The sequence below is a fragment of the Paramisgurnus dabryanus genome, chromosome 6, assembly GCF_030506205.2.
Source record: "Paramisgurnus dabryanus chromosome 6, PD_genome_1.1, whole genome shotgun sequence".
NCBI lineage: Eukaryota > Metazoa > Chordata > Actinopteri > Cypriniformes > Cobitidae > Paramisgurnus > Paramisgurnus dabryanus.
Window position 1 is genome coordinate 20,151,305 of NC_133342.1, and position 18,702 is coordinate 20,170,006.

At 36.8% G+C, this 18,702-nt stretch overlaps 2 protein-coding genes across 8 annotated transcripts in view; both read left to right on the forward strand.

Annotated features, from left to right (window-relative positions):
* Window positions 1-7,723, forward strand: part of fgf12a (fibroblast growth factor 12a) — a 39,831-nt gene extending 32,108 nt beyond the window's left edge. For all 6 annotated transcript variants that reach the window (XM_065275928.1, XM_065275927.1, XM_065275926.1 and 3 more), the window contains 2 exons: window positions 5,890-6,088; window positions 6,218-7,723. In XM_065275928.1, coding sequence (XP_065132000.1) covers window positions 5,890-6,088; window positions 6,218-6,333 — 315 coding nt within the window. In that variant the 3' untranslated portion in view covers window positions 6,334-7,723. The remainder of the gene's footprint in view (window positions 1-5,889; window positions 6,089-6,217) is intronic.
* An 8,272-nt stretch (window positions 7,724-15,995) lies between these two features.
* LOC135766266 (uncharacterized) lies at window positions 15,996-18,441 on the forward strand. 2 transcript variants are annotated; one of them, XM_065275932.2, is made up of 5 exons: window positions 15,996-16,311; window positions 16,611-16,636; window positions 17,336-17,419; window positions 17,508-17,683; window positions 18,115-18,441. In XM_065275932.2, the coding sequence occupies exons 3-5, from the start codon at window positions 17,336-17,338 to the stop codon at window positions 18,413-18,415; spliced, it is 561 nt and encodes a 186-aa protein (XP_065132004.1). In that variant the 5' UTR covers window positions 15,996-16,311; window positions 16,611-16,636; the 3' UTR covers window positions 18,416-18,441. The 2 variants fall into 2 exon arrangements, with proteins under 2 accessions (XP_065132004.1, XP_065132002.1); XM_065275930.2 differs by having other exon boundaries at window positions 15,997-16,311; window positions 17,068-17,419.
* Window positions 18,442-18,702: the final 261 nt, after the last annotated feature.

An 18,702-nucleotide genomic window follows, 5' to 3' on the forward strand; every position in this document is an offset into this window, starting at 1 on the left:
CGCTAAAATAACTGTTGCATCTGTGTAGATTAGATAAGCAAAGTGTGTGTACGTTGTGCATTCTATACATTATGGTCAAGCATGCGCCCTTAAAATAGCATAATAAACCACGCGCAACCCGCCACTGACTTTAGACTAGTTTTTCTGGTCAGTGGCGCAATTGTTTTTTGAAACTGCAAAATAGCATCAGGGATGGTTTGCGCCGGAACACGCCTCCTTTTTTGCGCTGAACCGCCCAGGGAGCGCAAGTTCATTCCCTAGTTTGCCGACGTGCGTCTGTGGAGGGAAAAACCCGCTGTGCGCCGGTGCAAAATACGAATGATACATGCGTCACTGACAAAGTCAATTGCGCTGGGTGCAAGATAGGGCCCAATGTGTTTATGGGTAAAAACACATTATTTTCCACACACCACACATTTTTGTAGCTCCAGATTTCACTCTCTTCCTAAAATGCACGAATTTAAAAAGCTTTGTGTCCCTGATTGTGATTGGCCAGCCAGTCTGTACGTTGTGATTGGGCTGAGTACCTCTTGACGTCAACCAGAAATGTGACGCTCCTTTCCATGTTTTTCCATGTTTTCCATTCGGTCACAATGCAGAATTCACATAGAATCCATGTGTTTTTTGTAGTCCAAGAAAAGAGATTTATGTTGGAGATGATAACTCGCATCATTGTTACCTTTGGGATTTGTATCTTTTGCATATTGTTAACATGTACTAATACACACTTACACACTAAAGGAAATGTAAAGTTGTGAATCTGACAATTGGTGCTCTTTAACTCATCATCATTCGATTTTCTAATCTGGCAAACACCGTAATCTTTTTATTTAGTTCTAGCAAAGTGCATTTGACTAGACTTTCGCTTCTTAATCCCGGATTTAAAATAAAAATATCCTGCATCTCACAACTTTTTATGTGAAATGTATAATACTACTCTCAGGCGCATCTTAAAAGTTATATATATAACTTCTAAGATGCGCCTGAGAGTAGTATTTTACATTCCACATAAAAAGTGAAATGTATATATATATGTATATTTATACCACGGGTCTGTTGAATGCTGTATTCTGATAGGCTGAGAAATGTTTCGTGGGTATGCATTAATTTCTGATAACCGCACACCTAACTTGTCAAATGCATTGCACCTTGGGTGTGCATTATTTTCTTATAATTCAATGGCCCGTCGTCAATTATTCCTTATAGATATATGTTTACTCAGCATTTTGCATTCCATGCCCGGCTCCAAGCCAGCAAGCCAGGCTTCTTACCCATTTTAAGTTTGAGAATAGGTTGAGATTGTTTCAGCCCCAAGGACTCTAGTCATTCGTTTTATCAGATAAAACTGCGAACGAGCACCAGCAATCCTGAGGGAGACTTCAGAGGGCCGAAATCAGTGAGGTCGGCCATTCTGAATGTCCCACACAGCCCAAAAAAAAGAGATCCAAGGCCTCCGCAGAGCCCTATTCTTACAGAGAAGTTCTGGTATATAAACTGCACCTATTTCTTTGCTAAAAAACAATGTTATTTTGTGTATTTGGTATAATACAATGTATTTGCATGGTTTATAGTTAAAAAACATTATGTTCTACAAGCTGTATATTTTTGTAGCTGCTTTCCTCAAACGCTCTGATTTTGTACAAAACTCATCGATCTGAAAAGCGCTGTGTCCCTGATTGGCCAGCTAATCTGTGATTGGCCTGAATAGCTCTGACGTCAGACGCAAATGTGACGCTCCTTACCATGTTTGAAAGATTCGCTCGCAATGCAATGCGGAAAGGAGAAAACTTACAGTATATAAGTCAAAGCGGGAGGAATTATGATAATGTCGGTCTTGTCCACGTCAATAGGCCCAGGAAGTAAACTGTTGCCTACAATCCGTGTGTTTGTTATAGTCCAAAAAAAGAGATTTACTTTGGAGACGATAACTCGCCTCATTGTTTACTTTGGGGTTTGTACCTTTTGCATATTGTTAACATGTACTAATACACACTTACACACCAAAGGAAATGTAAAATTGTGAATCGGACGATAGTTGCTCTTTAATGCTCAAAAAAGACACAAGTACACAAAATATTATTTGCCTCATAATGCTCACCTGTGACTGGGTTAATGCTAGTTCACTTAAATTAGTATCAAACCAAAGAACATGCGTGGGAATGGTGGCGGTGAGTTGAAAAAGTATTCTACGCCTATGGCTGTCTTTTCTCTCATTCACCGAGATGAAGCTGTGCCCTTCTCAAAACTCCCAATGTGAGCGAGGCAGCTGTCTAGACATTGTTCTGTCTGACCTTATACTTAGAATAGTAATGACCTGTCAAATAGATGAAATAATCCAGTTTAAACAGCTCTGTCTAATCCAGATTCGCACAAATTCATCTTCCTTTACCTTCCTTTATACCTGATGTGTCAGGACGTAATGCATTCCTCTCAAGGCTTTTGTGTATATTACACATGGACCAGCATTAATAGTCACACATTTATCAGTCTATTAGACATTTCTCGGGATTTTGGTCATTCTGCAAACTCCCCAGTATGTCTGCCTTTTGGTTACCTAAATGTCTGCTGCAGCGTTCATGGTTCATTTAATCAGGCTTTTTTTCACCATTTTCCTCCAGTTTAACTGGCTGCTGTTTCTGGTATGAAATGTGATTTTTGCCTGGTCCTTGATGGCCTCATTTGGCTGTTCGTAATACACTGTGCTAAACAATGGTTTTGAAAATAAATGCATTTGTCATACTCGGATAAAATGGTCAACATTTTTGGTACCTTAACAGTTCATAATAGTACCTCATATCTGTGTACATATCTGTACTTAATGGTTATTAGGACCTTTGTAAAGGGTACTGCCCCAGTGACAGCAGAGGTACATATTTTGACCATTTTTTTGACAGTATGCTGCTTTTGCACGCTCACTGGCAGGTATGCAGGTTTATTCTGTTTAGGACATGCTACTGTGTAGGGGAGAAAGGCATATAATAGTTTCTTCTCCATTGACTTCTTTGGAGATCAAAGATTCTGTTTAAATTTTAATTAGTTCTCTTTTGTTTCATTGCCTTTTTGACAGAAAGTGCTAGCAGAATAAAGGCTATTCATTACCTGTTCTTTGACGTACAAAGAAAGAAGATTGGTTCCTCTGTTCTTTTTATTTCCTCTGTTCTTACTTATTTTTCATTCATTTTAATCTATTAAATGCTACAGTTCTGACACCAGCAAAATACATACGCTGTTTTAGTGACAGACAGTTAAGGAGGTTATATAAAATGTGATGTTTTGACATATCAGTTTTGACCTATCATATTATTTCTTATCACAAATGCAGAATGGTTTAAATCCTTATATTAAAATTATGTCATGTTTACATTTATAAATAATATAAATTATTTAAATGAACTCCGACATTGGGTCTGTGGGCTCATAAAATTAACTTTTAAGTGTATATAATCAATTAAAATGCGCAGTCATCCTCATCTAGGCAAACACGGATGACAGATTTTTAATGGTACTGTCCTTCCTCTATTCAAGGATATAATATTTGCCAAACTACCCATTGAATTTATAATGCATCACTCGTACATTTATATCAGATGTGTCTCACAGCCATTGTTAGTCTGTAGTTTGTAGTGCTTTAGTCATGAAATTTCATCTATTGATTCATGTTCATGGACACAATTTTCCTCTTTTTATTATGTCTCATTGGGGTGCGTTTCCCATACATTGATGCAACTCTCTGCTTAACTACTATACTGCCCTACAAGGCCAAAGCGCAGTAACTACACATTTGGCCAAAATTGAATTTTAAGGGTTTAAATGGGCTTTGTGAGATCTGTTGTGTCTTCTGGTTCAATTTTGTCCTATTTCAGAGAAACATATGTGCCAAAATTGCAGTAACATGTTTGACTAGCTGGTGTAAAAAACTTTAAGGGGATTTTTCTCAGTTTTTGTGTTTGGGTAGTTACTTGGCTTTGGCAGTATGGTACGATGCCTCGTTGGAGAAAATATCTAGCTAGTCACGACACAAAATGTTGTAAATTTGTTGTGATTTTCTTTGAATCAAGTTGGTTCAACAATATAGTTGATGACATCACATACCTGTTGGAGTAATTACGTCTATTAATTAGTTCAATATTGAAATAATGTCAGATTATTGCTGTAAATAACGAACATGACATGTCTACTTTTTTCCTAGTTTGTTCCTCATTATTTTGCTTTATGTTCTGTGGCTGGTTGCATAAACCTCTAAGACTAGACTTAAAAGTTAGTAATGCATTTTTTTTTTTTTAGATTAATCATAACTGGGGTTTTTTTTTTACGTTTTTTGGCCATTTTTGCCTTTTTTTAACAGATAGTAAGGAGAGGACAGGAAAGTACAGGGAGGAGAGAGGGGTATGGGATCAGCTAACACAGTCTCACCCCATGTCGTCAATATTTGACGACACTTGACCATTCGTCATATGTTGACGTGAAGGGTATACCTTTCGCGTCATTTTTTGACGAACTGGGGACTTCAATACTATTACGTCCGTTGCATTCTCTTTCCTATTTTCTTACCATTTGCGCGTCGGTTTAGGGTTAGATTTACATAATGACATCCCTACCCAAACCTAACTCTAACCCCAACGCCAGGTGACAACTGTTTCATTTCGCGTACCTAACTCTAACCCCAACGCCAGGTGACAACTGTTTAATTTCGCGTACACTGTTTAATTTTGCGTAATCTAACCCTAAACCGACGCGCAAATGGTAAGAAAATAGGAAAGAGAATGCAACGGACGTAATAGTATTGAAGTCCCCAGTTCGTCAAAAAATGACGCGAAAGGTATACCCTTCACGTCAACATATGACGAATGGTCAAGTGTCGTCACCATCGGCTATGAAAATAATAACTGTTTTAAGTATACATAAAAGGTATATTGGTCTAATTTAAATCCAAATAGTAAGACTAATTAGCCCTAACTACAGTAATTGCAAATTGGTCAGACTAGATCTTAAAGGTATAGTGGAAGATTTTCCCGAATTTTTGAAAAGAACCGCCCGTCCACTTTAAAAAAAGCACATGCGCAACACTCTACCTGCTCCCGAGAGAGAGCATGCATGAGCCTCTTCTCTATGCTCTGTTTACAAGTTGCTGCCGGCATGGCTCATACATTGAGATGTTTACCGTGTCTTGTGCAGTTCGTGATTTGTGCCAGGGCTATATTTTGTGTATCTCAGTATGACTTTCAATCTAATGTATTTCGATAGGTAGTATCTTTCGTGCCTGCACGGCCTTATCAACCATTACTTTGGTGAAAACAGCATGTGTCAAACTATCGTGCTGAGTGACACGAAAAAATGAGAAAAATCTGCACTGTCCATGAACACGATTTAAATAAGGATTTAAATTTTGCAACTATAACGCCAACTTCTCTCAGACTGGGTTGATGTATACAATTACAGTATATACGAAATAAACAATAGCAGGTACCCACTGTGCCAACTATAAAGCTTCTTTTTAACTCAAAGAGTATGCCCTTCTGGACAGGTGCAGAGAGGATTTTTTACAATGTGGTCAAGTAGAGGTCTTAGTTCATCGGTTTTGGCTAGAGTCCTCCGGACTTACCTCTGAAGCGTTCCCAGCAGGTCGCGTCTGCTGCGTGACAATTTGTCACATGACCTAGATAAGCGACTCTAGCTCCTGCTGCCTCTCTCTGACCCCTGCAGGTCAGCGCCTGTTCTCTACACACTCAAACACAAACACACACTTTTCTTTCAAGCTGCTGTACATCTCCTGTCAGACTCCCTGGGGACACCCCGATAGAATTGTTTGACCTCTTTTTCTCCTTTGTAGCAAACCCCATTAAGGAACAAGTTAAGTCACAAATTGTTCTTGTTTTTTTCTATCATCAGGAGATGTTCACACCCGAGTGTAAATTCAAGGAGTCCGTCTTTGAGAACTACTACGTGATCTACTCATCCACCATGTATCGCCAACAGGAGTCAGGTCGAGCTTGGTTCCTGGGCTTAACCAAGGAGGGTCAAGTCATGAAAGGGAATCGAGTAAAGAAAACCAAACCCTCTTCACACTTTCTACCAAGACCAATTGAAGGTAGAACATCACTGTTATGATAAAGATAACCAAATACAGCAAATGTATGTGAGTCACTAGATACAATCATCTGCTAAATGAATACATTTAACAAGTATTAATCTACTGACATATGTTTGCATGTTGCAGTTTGCATGTACAGAGAGCCTTCACTGCATGAGATTGAAGAGAAGCAACGCTCCAGGAAAAGCTCAGGAACTCCAACAATGAACGGAGGCAAAGCGGTGAACCAGGACTCCACATAGCAGGGCCCAATTCAGGAGGCCTCTCCCCCTGCTCCTCACGCCTCGGGAATCGAACCACACGCTACAACGGAATGACGATCTGAACTCTTGCCTGTGAAAACTTTTAGAAGAACACAGAGAGGAAAAGACACAAAAACGTTACAGCTCCAATCAGGACTTGAACTCACATTTTATGCAAAAAAGCTCAATGGGCAGTCATGTGATTCACAATAATAGTAATATTCCTTGTTTGGGATTAATGCTGTGAGAAATGAGCTTCAAAACATGATCATCTGTTTATCTCCATGTGAATGCTTTAGCACTTTTTCCATGCTTTTCTTATTTATTGACATCAAGAAAAAAAATGAAAAATGTTCTCTCTTTGCTCAATGTCATTAATGTTATTTCTGCTTTTGGTTTTTGTGGAGATTTGAAGTATTTGGGATTTTGTATTCTTTGAAATGTATATGCACTTTGGAACTTCAAACAGGGATGTCAAGTGGGTGAATGTAGAAAAAATGTGCTCAGTAATTCAGGTTATAAAACTGAATTACAAAATGATTTTGATTTTTTTATGCATTAAGCTGCTAACATATTGGTAAGTTATTGTCCATGCAACACTTTATTTAAAAAAAACTTGCCATGCTGCACATGTGTCCAGCACAAGTTGTGTGCGTGCTGCCATGTTTAACTCCTCCAGACTGCAGCTTGGTTTCAGCTGTAGTGCAATGCAATACTATATGATGGACAGCTTGGAGTAGAAAGTTGGACGTTTCCTGTGAATTCTTCACAAAGCAAACCCGAAGCAACTGAACAAACCCCCCTGTACTTCTAATTTAGTGCAAAATCTAACAAATAATAATTTTGAACTCAGGAAGCCCTACTTTTTAGATGTGTGACCCATTCACAGCCCTGTCCAGTTCAAAGCACAAAGGCTGGTGATGATGACCCATATAGGGCTATCCAGCCAGTCGGCCTGGACAGGGCAGGTGGATTGTGGGTTGTTAACACATAGGTGCAGTGGCAAAAAAGTTTGTCATTTATAAGTCTTCCACTAAAAATAGCATAAGAGCTGTGCCCAAGTCTGCAGCAAACACACTTAAAATACATGAGTCATAAGAAACAGTGCGTCGATGCTTAACCGAGAACTGGTCAGGTGGACAGTGTGTAAAAACAGGCACGTGTCAAGAATCTCTAGATCTAATGAGTTTCCAGAAAAGAAAACACTGTTATTGTGAGTGTTTCCCTATGTACAAACAGAACTCTTTATTTTTCATGTTTGCAGATGTTTTCACCTTACTGAAACACTATCATATATGCATTATGAATAATGAGATGTATAAAACATGCATTGATATAATAAAGCAGAATGAAATTAGGATTGTTTAAAAATAAAAGTATGATACATAAAGCTTTCAACCTCTTTTTTTTCTTAGCTTATTTTTAAGGTTTCTTATGAGAAATTTTATTACATACATATGAACAATGAACAGTACAGTCGTAGTAAAGCTATATTTATGTATATTAGGGGAGAGCGGGACATGTTAGATTAATATTTTTTTTACTCAATCAACACACACATCTCTGCTACAAATGAACACTTATAGTTTGCTTGCGGGACCTACCGTTATCATACAATTACACCAAAAGTGACAAATGTTACAACTTACACCATGTGGGGTTCATTACAAATAGAGGGTTTGTTGTATAGCCTGATAGAATGTTTAAACACAAATAATTCAATAAAAAAAAAAAAAAAAATATATATATATATATATATATATATATATATATATATGTATATATATCCTTGTATTATGCATCAATACATATAAAAAATAATAATTGTCAGTTATTTCCCCTGATATTGTATGAACAGTTATCATTTTGATTCATAGTATTTACATTGTTTTCATTTAATTATTATTGTATACACGAGGCTTAATTGTAAAACTCTGTGACAACTAACCCTGGTGTGTAAAAATGTTTTCAATCCCTGTTATCAGTTACTAGGAGTTGTTGACATGTTTCAAAATGGTGTTATGTTTTAGGTAACAGGGCAAATAATATAAGGTTGAATTTGGTGACTTACACACCCAACTCAAAAATTGAAACAAACATAACATGAAGAAATTTACTTGCATGCCTCCGCCACACTCTTTGTTCAAAATCTTATACAAAACACATCAAAACTTTTCACAAATTCACAGAAGATCATTTTCTGACAGTAAGAGAAAAAAAAGCACAGTATGCTTGGTCTTGTAGAAATATGTAAAGTATCTGAGTTACAATTAACCCCACATTAGTTTGTGCCCCGCTTACCCCTATAGCTATAGAGGAGTATATTTATTGTTTAATGTTTAAATATCTAACTATAAAAATATGCAGCATTTTTTTTTCAAATCAACATATATTTCATGTTACTTTTTAACAATTTTAACTTGATTTTATAAGTTATGTCAACTTTTTTAAGTCAAAACTTAAAATAAGAAGTTGAATTGGTATATGAGTGCTACACTGGTCTTCTTTGTAACAAACACTGGTGCTCTTTGGACGTTAAGAGGAAATAAAATACTAAATGTACAAAAATCCAAGGCACTCAAGTGAGAAAAATATTAAAAAGCCTTTAATTCACTGGGCTACATACAAAATTTAAAAGGTACTGTAGATCTACGCGTTTCTGCTTACGCCTGTGTGTATCCTGATGAAGGCGTAAGCCGAAACGCGTAGATCTACCTTTTAAATTTTGTATGTAGCCCAGTGAATTAAAGGCTGTTTAATATTTTTCTCACTTGAGTGCCTTGGATTTTTGTACATTAAATAAGTTGAATTGACTTGCAAAACCAAGTTGTTTTAACATCATGCTGTATTTTTTTTAAAAGTGTTGTCAGGGATGGTGGTGGATGAACCCAAGTGCAGACAGCTCTCAACTCAAAATACTTTTATTATTAAACAAAAACTCCCTCAAGGGGGTAAACAAGACAAGAATTAAATAAAAGACATGGCAAAAACAAGACAAGAACTCCTGACGGTGTCACACACAAATACAATGATCCGACAAAGACAATAGACACAATGGCATATAAATAGGGGAACTAATAAGGGGACAATAACAAACAGGTGAGGAAACTAATCATACATAATAAGGAAACAGGAGGGCAAGGTAAAGACTAAAGAAATGAGAGCACGTGCCACACATAACACATAGGTCACGTGACTCTCCACACATAAACACAGAACACGCATACGGGGGTGTCAGGATCCCGGCACCAGAAACAAGACTAAATACACTTAATAACATTCGAGATCCTGAATAATATACACACCAAAATGCTGGGTGTTTTCAACCCATTTGTAATTAAAATATGAACAAACCCAGGCGTTTTTTAATCAATCTAAGTTGTTTTAAACCATGTCTGTGTCAAATATGCACATTTTCTTGGTTGGGCAATTTAAGGTTCATTTAAACCATGTGGTTTGTCCATATTTTACCCAACCATTTTTTTTTTTTGCGTATACTCTGCACTGTTTGAAAAGGTGGTCAAAAAATGGTTCCTAGCTATCATTGGGGCGGTATCCCTTCAAAAAGTATGCCTTTGCACCTAAGAGGTCACATTAAAATCTCAGATGTACACATTGGTACCAAAGAGTGCATATATTAGTAACTTAAAGGTACAGATTGGTACCAAATGTATACATATTGTGACCTTTCTAAGGGCCCAATGACAGCTTTGGACCATTTTTCTGAAAGGGACAATTCCGAATTTAAATAATAATTTGTTCTGTCAAACACCAAAACACAAACATTTTATGGTGTTTGCATTACCTTTATATTTTTTTGAACATCGAACATCCCCAGGATCAAGTATGACCAAAAAATAACAAATGGCATCACAAAATTCCCCCAAAATTGTGTTCCCCACACAAAAACAGCAAAAGCATTTAAAAAGATATTACAGTGAGATCATTGCAGAATTTGAAGGTGACACAAAACCACCCCAGAGGTGCGTTAACATGACTGTGTTAATACACATTACAACAATATAGCAAAATTTAATGACTGAAAAATGTTTTAATCAAGTTATAAGTGAATAAGTGAAACCTGAAAGTTAAAGCATCCAGGCTTCAGTCCAACTTGTCATTTTGGGATTGCACTTCTATGCCCTTAATTCTCCCTGTTGTCATGGAAACAGGCTTTCCCTACTGTCTGTAAAGAGAAAGATGAGGAGAAGGGCGGAGGAGGGGGTGGTTTTAGCAGATGATCAATTATTTTCTTTTCTGCGGACAGATTGTTTTTGTGATTGTTTTAATCTTTGTCTTTTCAAAGTCACACACTATATCAGGCCTATTGGCAGTGATGTACCACTACAAGTCTCTGAGGAAAAGGACGGTGTTTCTGAGGGTGTGTGTGTGTGTGTAGCTGTGTCAGACAGTGTGTAAAAACACTGAGAGGTAAGACAACGCAACAAGAGACAGGTAGAAGAGCCTACAGCTTGTAAATGTGAATGGTGCTCAACTCTGACCGATCATGAGATCAAGGACATTACCAAGACTGATTCAGTAATTATTAGCAATCTGGTACCCACTCAATACCTTAAATGACTTTATTTCATCAAAAAAATATATTTCCCCCCACAAAACCTTGCAATCTTAAAGCTTGAATCTTTGATTCTTATACCCATGGGTTATATAACTAAAAAGCCATACTGAGTGAAAGTTGAACTGATTCTGTCAGTATCTCAACAACATACAGATCCAATATTAAACCTAACGCCCAATCGTTTATGTGGAAAAACTGTAATGAATGCTTGGCAGTAAATCCTCTCCTTTCTTAACAATATTGATTTGATTACATCTACTGCGGCTGTAAACATTCACCAAGCTATTCCATTCTCTCATTGATCTGCTGTCTTCACATAACTTTTGCTCTTATTTTCTGTTGTTTGGTTAGAGGTCTGACCTCGTGGGATTGCCCTGTTTTGTTTATCCATGTTCATGGTCTCTCGGGAGGGACAGGAGCACCCTTTCAGACTTGGAACATCAAGTACTTCATAATTGGCCTCTTTTCAATTACTGTGTCTGGGTTGCTCTCTGTGATCCTCAATGCTGCAGAGCATTAAAGATTTGATTATGCTGGAGGGTGGAGGACGGGGAGACCCTGTATCAATACAGCTTAAAGCTGTAGTACAAGTTAAGCATACATACTGTTTAATGAGTTTAACTTGTGTTAGCCTATAGCTTTTGTTATTAACTGTATTTGTTTGATTTGACTGTATTTATGTTTATTTCAGGGAAAAAGTTAAACCTGTGTAAATGTTTTATTCAAAAAATGCTATGATGTCCTTTATTTTTTTAAGCTGGCATGTTTTGTCTAAATTTGGCGAAAAAAATCAAAAACCCAAATAAAGGCTGATGCACCTATGTTGAAATCCCTCTATAGAAGTTAGAGGCATCACCATTTTTCTTCCCTCCCCATGTCAACAGCTCAAGAGCACATTGAATTGATCAATTACCCACTCTGTAAGGACAAAGTCGGTGTCCTTCCTGATATGATAATACTGGAAATAATTTATTGTTTTTGCACCAGACAGTATCGCCCTTTGAGATCTCATGCATTTTTGTTTATTTCATATATTCGGGAGATGTTTTTATCCAACGCATTCAGTATTAAACCCATAATCTAGGTGTTGCCAGCACAACACTCTCTAAGAAGTGAATTTGCATATGTAAACCAGATTTACATTCGCGGTAGATTTACAGTCAAGCACATTTGGAGCTATTTTTATGTCCTTGCTCTTCCAAGCTTTATAATGGTAGAAAACAGGGATCAGGGAACAACTTCTGACTTTAAACCCAAATAAAGTCCATTCATCTTTGACAGAGGTAATCCACATGGCTCCACTGTGTTGATAAAGGCCTTCTGCAGGCAATTGATGCAATTTCGTAAAAAGAATTTCCAGATTTCAAACTTTATAAACTGTAATAACTAGCTTCCGGTTTGTTTGGTAAAAACACCATCTTGAAGTAGAGCTGTCAAAAGATTAATCACGATTAATCGCATACAAAATAAAAGTTTGTTTTTGCATAATATATGTGTGTGCATGCATGTATTTAAGAAACATTTACATGTGCATATATATATTTATTTTGATCACCTAACCTAAAGGATTATCAGGAACACCTGTTCCATTTCTCAGTAAAGCAATTATCTAATCAACCAATCTCATGGCAGTTGCTTCAATGCATTTAGGGGTGTGGTCCTGGTCAAGACAATCTCCTGAACTCCAAACTGAATGTCAGAATGGGAAAGAAAGGTGATTTAAGCAATTTTGAGCGTGGCATGGTTGTTAGTGCCAGACGGGCCGGTCTGAGTATTTCACAATCTGCTCAGTTACTGGGATTTTCAAGCACAACCATTTCTAGTAGGGGTGTCAACGATAATCGATTCGGCAATGCAATGCGGGCATGCACGATTCAGCATCGATGCAGCAAAGTGCCATAATCGATTATGTCACTGTTTATTTTCTGGCCTCGTGTGGACAATAAAGTTGTGAAGTTTTAATTACTTCCGGGGGCATAACAACAACAATCAAGATGGCTGAGGCGGAGAGAGATGACAGTGATAGACGGGTAAATAAAAACGCACCCTTTTCCATGGAAAGTGGACATATGGGCACATTTCGGATTCTAGGAAGTTAATGGGAAACTAGACAAGACTTACGCTGTGTGTAAATTCTCATCTCAGGTATGTAATTGTCATTGTCTTAAAGCTGCTAAGCTTCCATTTTTGTTGAGAATAGTTGCACTTGCCTTGTTGTGTACAGTAAATTCTGATGCATCGCAATGCATCGTAGAATCGAATTGAATTGAATCGAATTGTGAGGACAGTGCCAATGCACACCCCTAATTTCTAGGGTTTACAAAGAATGGTGTGAAAAGAGAAAAACATCCAGTATGCGCAGTCCTGTGGGCGACAATGCCTTGTTGATGGTAGAGGTCAGAGGAGAATGGGCCGACTGATTCAAGCTGATAGAAGAGCAACTTTGACTGAAATAACCACTCGTTACAACCGAGGTATGCAGCAAAGCATTTGTGAAGCCACAACATGCACAACCTTGAGGCGGATGGGCTACAAAAGCAGAAGACCCCACCGGGTACCACTCATCTCCACTACAAATAGGAAAAAGAGGCTACAATTTGCACAAGCTCACCAGAATTGGACAGTTGAAGACTGGAAAAATGTTGCCTGGTCTGATGAGTCTCGATTTCTGTTGAGACATTCAGATGGTTGAGTCAGAATGAAATGCCACCGCCTACCTGAACATTGTTTCTGACCATGTCCATACCTTTATGACCACCATGTACCCATCCTCTGATGGCTACTTCCAGCAGGATAATGCACCATGTTATAAAGCTCAAATCATTTCAAATTGGTTTCTTGAACATGAGAATGAGGTCAATGTACTAAAATGTCCCCCAAAGTCACCAGATCTCAACCCAATAGTGCATCTTCATGATGTGGTGGAACGGGAGCTTCGTGCCCTGAATGTGCATCCCACAAATCTCCATCGACTGCAAGATGCTGTCCTATCAATATGGGTCAACATTTCTAAAGAATGCTTTCAGTCCCTTGTTGAATCGATGCCATGTATAATTAAGGCAGCTCTGAAGGCAAAAGGGGTCAAACACAGTATTATTATGTTGTTCCTAATAATCCTTTAGGATTGGAACCGTGCAGATTTTTTAGGTGAAGGATGGATGCACTTTTTGAAGTTGTTCTGACACTTAACATTTTAAACAAAAAATCACTTTAAACATATTAATTTACTTTTTTATTTGAAAGAGAGTCTCATTACAATGTAACTACTTCTGCACTGACACATTGATTAGAAAGAATTTGTTTACACAGATGACTGTCACAACATTTCTTTTCTATTTTATTAAACCACCCACAGAATCTATTTCACCTTTTATTAAGGCACACTGTGGTTTGTGGGGGTGGCTGCTTAAATAAATTAACAATAGGGGTTTGCTGTGGGGACACACACACAATATTCCCAGTCCACAAGAACAATACACATAAGCGGCAACAGTAGGCATAACATAAGCAAACAAAGTAGCGTTGAGGCTTAATGTAGGAACAGTGCCTGAAATAACTGCAGAGGAAACTTCAACAGAGACACTGGAGCTACAGTGACAAAAAGAGAGAGAAAAGGGGAGAGAGAGAGAGAGAGAGAACTATGGAACATGGTTATGAGATTTGAAATTCACAAAATTCTCAAAATGTTTATATTCATAAAAAAACATTCAATTAACAACTTAACACTTCACACTATAACGTTAGGTAATGTAATAGTTAAACAGAACAATGAACAATACTTTGATGGTGTTTGATGAGATTAAACCCCAGAGATGTTTCACCAAATTTCAATCTGACAATTACACTGTTCAGTGAGTTTAATAACATATGCTGCTTACAGTTTGCCCAGGGCACCATAACAGAAAGAGTGAGTGAATGGAAACTGGCAGATATAAAAGAAACATCACCAATGCCAATAATAATCCATGTTATAATAATAAAATACTAATAATAATTTTGTCTGACCACAACACTATTCAATACAAATGATAGTGATGTGGAATTTCAGTCTGGTGTTATATTATTTTATTTAATAATTTTATCATTTTTAATTATTTGTAAAAAAATGTTATTTATTAAGGGAATGATTTTAATAAATATTTAATTGACCATAATCACTGGTTAAATAAACCCAATATTAACAGCAATACACTGAATTTTTTTTAAAACCATTTTCAAAGATTCAACATTATTTCAATCTTTCATAATATTTATTTTTACAAATTGCAAAGATTTGTGATAGAATATCACAGTGAAAAGTAAATGATTCTATTAAATGACATTATATGAAATACTCTCAAAATGAATAAATACACAAATATTGAATATAATGTTTTTATGCACTAATTCCACATTTATTCCAGTAATGCTCCAGAAAAGAAAAGTATACTGTTCTTCATGGGCACACACGTATAATGACAACCTTGTCTGATTGTAATAACTGGTGCTTACAGTTTATATTTTCGTATTTAACTTCACAAATATTTTTCGAATGTTGCAGTTTGTGGAAAAACTATCGTCTTTTTAATATGATAGCTGTGATGTAGGCGTCTGTAGGACAGTGACTCCCTCTGTTGGTGAAGCAAGATTGTCTCAGGTTATCATCTGCACCAATCACCAGCTGTTTTTATTTCACAATCTTTATGAATGTAAGGCTGACCCTCCTTGCAATGCAATATATATATGCTATTTGTATGAAATGCATATCCAGGCCAAAAATAGCAACTCATGATCTCCATATCAAAGTCACACTGTCTGAGCCTGCTACAACCATCTAGACTCCCAAGAGAAAAGAGATTTATGATATTTTTGCAACATGAAAATCTATAAAAGTCTTACCTTTATATAAAGCATACCTGCAATAAAAGCCATCAGAGCACAAATGTCATAAATGTGATTTTATGGAGCCCCTCTCACACATATACATACACAGGGGGCCATTAAAAGGTCAGTCTAAGTCAGACAGACCCTGGCATTGGTCACTGAAGTAGTCTAATAAAAGAAATGGGCCCCAGCAGTCCTCTTAACTAACAGGCTGTAGCTCAACAACCAACACAGCTCAACACCTAGTTTACTAGAACAAGGTATGCAGCTAAAGGCTCAGTTACATGTAAAAGAGCAAAAAGACAGCTAAAGTTACTGACACATTTACCATGCGCCTTTATAGTTGCTTCCTGATAACATAACATTCGAAATGAGATTCTGGTGGAGGGTGATGATGATGTAAGCGGAATAGAGAGTGCTGATTGGAGAGTCGGGGATCCAGGGAAATCTATAAAATAGTTATTAAAGACATGCAGGAACAAACCAAGAGGTGGAAAGAAGACTACTAAATATTGACCTTCCATCTAATTCTGCTGGTGAGAAAATAATATTTTTATATGAAATTAATATAGAAAGTGGAGAAAAGCATTGTCTTGCATATAATCTCAGCTCTTTTAATACAATAACAACTTTATATTTATGCTTTTGAGTTGTGCCAGAATGCACAAAATGACATTTTAATCTAAGTCTCACAAAAGCATCTTACATTTTTAAAATATTTAGTTACTACTGTGATAAAATGTATACAGGTAAATAAATGACAATGAAAATTATAAAGATGTGATTATATTATATAGGCTACATCTTGTTTTTATTTTGTGTTTTCATGTTTCAGGTTTAACTGGATTATTTCATCTGAAGGTTGGTCTCCATTGTAACGCAAGTACACTAACAAATACTGTATAACTATAAAGTTGTTTTTTTATTGTTGTAAAAAATATCCCAAACAAATAGCAAAAGTTTAAACCACTGTAGATGTCTATACACTGTAAAACGATTAATAATCAATTTTTATTTGATCTAACCTAATTCTATTTGTTTTGGGTGTAACATAGTCCAATTAATTTAGTAATATTATGTATAAAATTCTCATTTTGTTTACTACACGACGCACACACCTTAAGGTTATCTTGTGTTTTTTACATTTAATACCTAAAATATTCACACTTGGTCATTTACTTTGTCATTATATCCGTCTAACTCATTTTATTTCTTTATTAGCCGACTGTTCCTGTTAAACTATTTCTGGTTGGAATTTTAGTTTAGCTGATTAGCACATTGTCCTTTGCCAGGGCCTGTGCAGATGATGACTGGATTTATTTACCTTCTATGAAAGTCGGTCCTCACAAGGGGACTCTCCTTGGGGACACGGTGCCCCTGTGGTCAGAAATAGCTGCATTATTTCCATCTCTTTGACCTTTTCTGAAGGGACATCGGTGGTGAACGTGTCACAGTCTAGGAAGGAAGGACCATTCCAGTCTGAATTTTAAATTCGAGATGTTTTATTATTCTGTTAATGTTGTGCTCACTGTTATGTTTGTGTACATGTGCTTGTTTCAGATGCAGATTTGGAAATGGTTGATCCTGTCTGTTACATTTGTGGTCACTACGTCTTACTGCAGTGCCTTGATGCTTCAGCAAAAGGTAAAACAGAGGTGCAAAGAGGTCTGGTGTAGATTAATAACCGTGAAGATTTATGCAGCATACTCACAGGTCTTTGTTTTGCCCTTAGAATCAAACCGAACACCTGGCTAGTGAGACTCATTTGGCTGATATTACTGGGTACCAGCAAGGTCGCTTTGAGAATAGCTCAAAAGCACAAGGACTTCACAGGAATAACCCCGAGTTCAAAGCACCGCTCGACCCCCTCTCCAGGAGCTTTGTGAAAGTAAAGAAAGACAAACGAAGGTACTATACAATTTTTTAACTTTTACTTCACACCTTATCAGAAGAAATTTAGAAGATGGGATGTGGTTGATATAATATCACAAAAAACCTATCAGATCAATGTTATGATACACACTGACTGATCTTATTGTTTTGGAAAAAACATTTCTAAATAAGTAATCTCCATGAATAGAGTTATCACTATTTACTGTTGCCATAGAGTGCAGCACAGCAACTGCTTTGATCTATGAATAAAACAATGGATCAGTTTAATCTGATCTAATTATTACTGAGGGGAAATTTAAAACTGTGCAGTTGTTCCTATAAACTGTTTTCTATGATACAATACAGCTAAAATTCAATAATTACAAATGGATTAATTTCTTCAAGGGCTTTTACTTTCAAAGTTAATACTAAATATAAGCTACGACAAATCTGTTTTAACCCCTAAGGCAAGGCGACATGTCCCAGAAACAGCCTGGAGAAAAAGGTTCAGTTGAGCAGATGATGCCAGGAGAGAGAAGTGATTTCAAGATTCTCAGGCCAGGAGACAAGACTCAACCTGCTGACAAGGTTGTAAGAAGTCCAATGGAGCAACCACATACCAAGCTAAATGGCAGCACAGACATTTTGACACCTGAAAGAGGTCCAAGTGACCGTGTCAGAACAAGAGTTTCAAAAAAGAGGGGTAATTTAGGAACATTTGGCCTCCCAATTGATCGCATTGGACATTTATCCCATAGAAGAGGCTAAAACAATAAATATATATTTTTTGTGTTCTTTGTGTTTTCTTAATTGTGTTTTATGTGTAGGCCTCTCCTGAATATAAATTAGTCTTTAATTGCTGTGTCCAGTAGATCAGTCAGCATACATGCTATATGTGTGGACTGTACATAGTAAGACTGTACATAATAAATATTAATAATAAAAATTAGTCAGATCATGTGCCTAATTTTTATTACATAAAATATCTTTATCACATTTTTATATCGAAATTACAAATACTAAAGAAAAAATTTGTGCATTGTGACATTATGTTT